The following is a 7404-nucleotide window of genomic DNA, read 5'->3' on the forward strand; positions in this document are numbered from 1 at the left end:
CTTTGGTAACATTTGTTATTGTTATTTAAGTTTAGCTATTCAATGGTTGTGTACTGGTATTCTATTTTAATTTGTATTTCTCTGGTGTCTCACGGTGTTAAGCATCTTCTCATGTATTTATTACTAATTTGTATATCTCCCTTTTCAAGTACGTGTTCAAATCCTTCCCCCACTTAAATGGTTAGGCTTTTTGCCTTCTTTTTATGTAGTTCTAGGTGTTCTTTATATATCATATATTTATCCTACAGCTGTTCTCATAAATATGTATTGAAAACATTTTCTCCTTTTCAGTGTGCTAGAGTTTTTGTTTGATTGAAGAGCAAATGGTTTCAATTTCGATGAAGTCCAATGTCATTTTTGTTATTGTTTGTGTCTGTGTCCTATCTAAAAAATCTTTGCCCATTCTAAAGTTACAAAGATTTTATTACATTTAGCTGTAGAAATATTACAGTTTTGATTTTGCATGTATATCTGTGATAGTTTTGGAGTTAATTTTTATGTATGGTATGAAATCAGGGTTATTGTTTATTATCTTCTATAATATGAAGTTTTTCAAGTAATATATACTAAAACCTTTTTCCTCATTGATTGTCATTTAACATCAGTTCAAAATAAATTGGCTGATATATATATCCAATACACATGTGGATCTAGTTTTAGATTGTCTTTTCACTTCCTTTGACCTATATGTCTAGCATTACATCAATACCATGCTGTAACGATCACTTTGGTTTTATGGCAAATCTTGAAGTCATGTTGTGATAATCTGCCAACTTTTTCTTGAAACTATTTTCACTATTCTGGCTAATTTGCATCTCCAGATAGAATCAGCTTCTCCATTTATATAAAATGTCCTTCCAGGATTTTTATCCATATTGAATTAAATCTAGATCAATATTGGGAGAATTAGCACCTTAGTGATATTGGGTCTTCCGATCCATGAACATGGTATATCTTACTCCATTTATTTGTCTTTATTTCTCTCATCAGTGTTCTGTAAGTTTTAGTAGAAAACTGGTGCATAGATTTTCATAAATTTATCCCTATATATTTATGGCTTTGCTATATTATAAACATATTTTCTGTTTTAATCTTTTCAATGTTTGCTGATATATTAAATATAAAACTGTTAATTATCTTTTATTGCAATATTATTAAATAAGTTATAGTATATGTTTTGTGGATTTCTTAGAATTTTCTGCGTGAACACTTATCTGCAGATGGAGATAATTTTTCCTTCCTGTTTCGTCTCTATGCTTTTTATTACTTTTGACTGATTTATTTCAATATCTGGAACTTCCGGTATAATGCTCACTAGAAGTCTGAGGTTTGACTGCCATGGCCTTTCCCAAAATGCCCATGGACGACAAAGGATGTTGGATCACTAAGGATAATATGAGCTAAAAGTGTTTCATGGATGTTTGTTATCCGTTGTTGGTGTTATTTTCCTCATTTCTCTTTTTCTATTTTCCTTTGGGTGATCTGAAATTTTTAAATTCCACTTTCATTTTTACATTGACATTAATGACTTTTTGCATTACAGTTTTACTCATTGCTCTCAGGATATTATATGTTCCTAAATTTACATAAAATATGGAGATCCTGAGGCCTTGTGTGGTTATTTTCCATGAGATCTTGTATGGTTATATTCCATGTGCCTTTATGTTAATATTGTCATGTCTTATATCTCTCTATGAAAAGACTCCAGAAGACCATATTACAATTATTATTTGTTGATTGTTATGTATTTTAAAGGAATTGATAAGGATATATGTGTACAGTAAACTAAGGATTTCCTCTTTTAGATTTTCTTCATTCATTCCTGAAAATCAAACATTTCCATTTTCCCTACTGATGTCTTGCTCTCTGGTTGTATCATCAAGGTTACTGTTATAGCAAGAGAGATTTGATTCCTCTTAGATATTTGAAAGGCTAGATAGTACCTTCTAGAATTGTCCGGCTGAAAAATGGGGCGGGGAATGGGGAATGCTTACGTACTGTCCTCCAGCCTCCATTAATTGAAGTTTCCCCCAGAAAACAATGAGATATCACTTCATACAAGTCAGAATGGCTATCATCAGAAAGTAAAAAAATAACAAGTGTTGCCTTAACTGCTTCCACACTGGGATGTACTTGTCTGTGGACAAAACAGTCTACTTATGGTTTCCCAGAAGGCCTTCTGTTTCAGAGAAGGAGAGGACTACTACAGTAGAGATTTGATGGTTAGTACTGGATGTGGAAGACTGACAATGTGAATCAGAATCAAATAGCATGAGTTGTTTAGATTACTCAATTTCAGTTCTCCCATATGAAAAATGATCATAATAGAACCGCCTACATCATAAAATTGTACTGAGGATTAAAAATATGCAAAATGTGAAGCACATTTCATGCCAAAAGTTAATTTTTAATGAATATTGGTTCTCATTATTTTCCTGGTAGTAAACCAAGTTCCTCAAAAGTGGAGTGCCAGGGGTTGAGATAGGAAAATTTAAAATCAGCAACGACAACAAAAGACATACTGAATGAGAGAAGATATTGGCAAATGATATATCCAATAAGGGGTTAATATCTAAAGTATATAAAGAACACATAAAACCCAGTAACAAAAAAATAAATAAACAAACAATCACAGTTAAAAATAAACAGAGGAACTAAACAGATTTCTACAAAGAAGACATATAGATGGCCAACAGAAATATGAAAAGATGCTCAACATTACTAATCAGCAGGAAGATGCAAATCAAAACCACAATGAGATATCACTTCATACAAGTCAGAATGGGAATCATCAGAAAGTAAAAAAATAACAAGTGTTGCCAAAAATGTGCAGAAAATGAAATATTTGTGCACCATTGGTGGGATTGTAAATTGGTGTACCCACTATGAAAATCAGTCTGGAGGTTCCTCAAAAAGTTGACAGTAGAACTACCATACGATTCCACGATTCTACTTCTGGATATTTATCTGAAGAAAATGAAAGCACTAATTGGAACGGATAAATGCACCCTTATTTTCATTGAAGCATTATTATAATAGCCAAGATATGGAAGCAACCACAGTGTCGAGGATAGATAAATGGGCAAGGAAGATTTTATAATAAAATATTTTTCAGTGATAGGAAAGAATGAAATCGTTCCATTTACAAAAACATGAAACGGCCCACAGGGTACAATGCTACTTGAAGTAAGGCAGACAGAGAAAGACAAACACCATATGATTTCACTTATATGTGGAATCTTCAAAACAAATAAAACAAAACATAAACAGACTCATAGGTACACAGAAGAGATTGGCGGTTGCTGGGGAGGGAGGTGAAAAAGGTAAAAACGAGTAAGAGGTACCAACTTCCAGTTATAAAAATAATCCACGAGGACATAATGTAAAGCACAGGGAATACAGTCAATAATATCATACTCTACACAGTGACAGATGACTAACTAGACTTATTGTGGCGATCACATCATAAGGTCAATAAATGTCGGATCACTATGTTATACACTTGAAACTAATATGATATTGTATGCCAACAACAGATTAATAAAAAGCTTTTAAAAATTAAGGAAATAAAATTAGGATTCACAAGAGAATTAGGTAAGATTAAACCTAGGGTGGAAGACACCTGTATTCCACCACCATACATCTACACCTTAAGTGGTCACCCCAGGAGGCAACATCTGAGGTTACTGTCAGTGAGAGACTATTCCTCACTGGAATTCATCCATATACTTTTTTCCTTTAAAGTTAGAGAAGACTTTCAAATCTTTCAGTTTTTCACATTTGATATTATAAATAAATGGAAATGTCTTAAAAATTTTATTTAAAATTCAATTTTACACCAAGTTCCACCTCATATGTCCCCAAAGTAATTAATGGCACTCTTACAAATATGGATAGAAAATATTTATCAATAAACACACACTGAATGGATAAAGCTAAGGTTACCTTTTTATACCGGAACTTTAGTATTGAATATTTCTTAATCTGAAATATCAAAGTAAACGTGGAACCAGTATTTGCCTATGAGACAATTTATTATATTATACTCTAATAATTATTAAATGAAGGTTATGCAACTATGTGTGAACACCTAGACAGAAGCAAAAGAATAAACTGACCACCTGGGAACTGACAGAAGACTAGAAGATTAGTTGTTTGTGTGTGTGTGGATTGAACTGCTTGCTCAATAGCCACTATAGAACATAATGATGCTACATGATGTTGCTGAACTCTCATTCCAATCTCTAGAATCTTCAGAGATTTATCCCCAAAGGAAACAAACATTAAAGGTAACAATATAACTACAACGACTTCGATCTGTTACTAAAAGATGAATGACTTCTTATTCTAAGAGGTAAGATTTTCCCTTTTGTTAATGAATCTGATGTACTGACATTCATTTACTGTTTGAAAACACTTTACTCCCCAAAATTATATCTGTACTCACAAGTCATAGTTGTGAAACAGGGCAGATGTAAACAGGGCAGCTAGCAAGCAACTTTGGCTGAATAGCTGTTTCCACCATTAGTTCATGTGTAAACAGGCATAATCTAAGTTACCAGGATTCCCGTTTATTTACCCGTAAGATGGAAACTCATATGGTCTTTCAACACTACCCAAACTTGGCACTCTCCAATAATGCTAACTAATTCACTGTCTCTGAGATACCCTGGGCCTTTATTGATATGTAAGAATTTGAAGATTTAAATGGAAGATTTAAAAATTTAAAGGTATTACAAATATCTGTGCAGAAAGACTGACTTTGTTTCTCTCTCCAAATGCTTTAGCATGAAGGCAATGACGCATAGACAAAGCTCAGGATACAAGTCAGAAAATGCGGAGATGAGAATCAACTTGGACAAAAGCTGGGTGATCCATTTTCAATGATTAGTCTACATTTGATTCAGCCACATATTATGTTGAAAATAGGATTACTTCACTTTATAAAACTTTCATTAGAAAACATTGTTACACTAGGAAGTAATTTGATGTAGTTTAATTATCTTCTAAATACCAATCATGCTTTTTGCAGTGATTACATTAATATTTGTAATCCTTTGATAAAACAGTAATATTCTGAATTACAAGTATTTTTAAAGTACCCAATAAATATACAACAGATGATCTCATTCATAACTTAATTTGAAATTCCTATCTGGATTAGTATCAGGAAAAAAAAATCTCATTTAACTGACAGATATTGTGAAACGGAAAAATAATTATGTGCTTCTTGTTTATGTAACTTCCAGGAGGCTTAAAGGACAATCTGTGGTCTGCTCAATGTCAGACATATTGATTTCACATTGAGCATTATTGAACTTCATCTCTTCCATAACCACTAAAGGAGTGGGTAGTTAGATTTCCTGGACTTCATACTCTGAATCCAACCACTTGCCATGTAACCTTGTTAAGTTACATAACTCCTTTCAGACTCAGTTTACTCATCTATAAAATAAGTATTATTTTAAGAGCAATGGACTATATATACACACACATGTGTGTGTGTGTGTGTGTGTGTGTGTGTGTGTATAGCTCTCAGCCCTAAGCTTACCATTTAGTAAGCAGGCAGTACATGTTAGCTATTAATAAAGTCTTTATAATCAATAATAAAGTAATAGCATTGTACAGTGTCAGATGGTTGCCTGACTTATGATGGTGATCACTTCTTTGGGGATCTAAATGCTGAATAACTATGGTGTGCACCTGAAACTAATAAAATATAGTGTGATAGCTAAAGTATAATAAAAATCTTAAGAAACAATTTCTTTATTACAATATATATTATAGTATACATATTACACAAAACATATATTACTACATATGTATTTACAAGTACTTTTGTTATTCTCACCTGTATTACATCATTTATTCTTTGAACTTAATGCCACTTTAAATGCATATGTGAAAAAATATATCTATATATGAAAAAGACATTATTCTTTCTGGAGTTTCTGCTAAAATAAATTTTAAAAAGATAGACTCATCATTGCATGTAAATATGCATTGATGCCTGAATATCTTTATTTATAATTACTAGCTATACATGTATTAAAAAAATGTATAAGTTATTTAGTGTAATATTTCATTATAGGTTCCTTTGGTAGCAGCTACGTTATCTCATGGATTTCTTAGGAGATGGAAACGACACGGATGTAAAAGGTTTCATTTTATTGGGCTTAACTGCTGACCCAATCCTTCGTGTCATACTCTTTATGATCATCCTAAGTATCTACCTGGTGACTGTATCTGGCAATCTTAGCACAATCATTCTTATCAGAATCTCTTCTCAGCTCCATCATCCTATGTATTTTTTCCTGAGCCACTTGGCATTTGCTGACATCTGCTTTTCAAGTTCTGTCACACCTAACATGCTTATAAATTTCCTGGTGGAGAGAAATACAATCTCCTATCACGGATGTGGCATCCAGCTTGGTTCAGTTGCTCTCTTTGGGACCCTTGAGTGCTTTCTTCTGGCTGCCATGGCATATGATCGCTTTGTAGCAATCTACAATCCACTGTTTTATTCAACCAAGATGTCCACAGGGGTTTGCGTTCAGATCCTCATACTGGCTTATGTGAGTAGTTTTCTCAATGCTTCCTCATTGACTATTTCCTTCTATCTTTTACTCTTCTGTGGACCTAATCGAGTCAATCATTTCTTCTGTGATTTTGCCCCTTTAGTGGAACTCTCCTGTTCTGACAGCAGTATCCCCTCAGTCGTGCCCTCATTTACAGCTGGCTCCATCATTGTGTTTACAGTGTCTGTCATAGCCACCTCCTACATCTATATCCTCATCACAATACTGAAGATGCGCTCCAATAGAGGCCGTCACAAGGCCTTCTCTACTTGCACTGCCCACCTCACAGCTGTCACTCTATATTTTGGGACCATCACATTCGTTTATGTGATGCCCAAGTCCACCTTCTCAACTGACCAGAACAAAGTGGTGTCTGTGTTCTACATGGTGGTGATTCCCATGCTGAACCCCATCATCTACAGCCTCAAGAACAATGAGATTAAGGGGGCTCTGAAAAGAGAGCTTGGCAAAAAAATATTATCCTAGAGAACTTGATATTTTGTAGGATTTTATATAATAACATTATAAATATAACAATAAAATAAAATTTAGTGCTTGTGGACTGAATATATTCATCCATATGTCATTAACCTGCATGGAGATTTTTAGTGAAGGGGGATAATTTTCTGATATAATGTAAATTCAAGGTACATAGTGAGTTACCTTTAATAACATTAAATTAAATAGCTTTTGAAACACATATTGATTCATATGAAAACAATTTCAAATCTGATGTAATCCTTTAAAAGTTTAATTCACATATTTTTTTCAAAAGTTGTTCTCTGCCATAAGTTAAGATTATAGGACATCCAAACCTTTAAGGCTG

The 7404-nt window shown here is 33.4% G+C and overlaps 1 protein-coding gene across 1 annotated transcript; it reads left to right on the plus strand.

The window, feature by feature from the left end:
* The first annotated feature begins 6119 nt into the window (after positions 1-6119).
* On the plus strand, positions 6120-7064 carry LOC120592772 (olfactory receptor 502-like). The gene has a single exon (XM_039850454.1). It carries the CDS (start codon positions 6120-6122, stop codon positions 7062-7064), a length of 945 nt encoding a protein of 314 aa, XP_039706388.1.
* The last annotated feature ends 340 nt before the right edge of the window (positions 7065-7404 follow it).

Source organism: Pteropus medius, unplaced genomic scaffold (genome assembly GCF_902729225.1).
Source record: "Pteropus medius unplaced genomic scaffold, Ma_sr-lr_union100, whole genome shotgun sequence".
In the NCBI taxonomy this organism is placed as follows: domain Eukaryota; kingdom Metazoa; phylum Chordata; class Mammalia; order Chiroptera; family Pteropodidae; genus Pteropus; species Pteropus medius.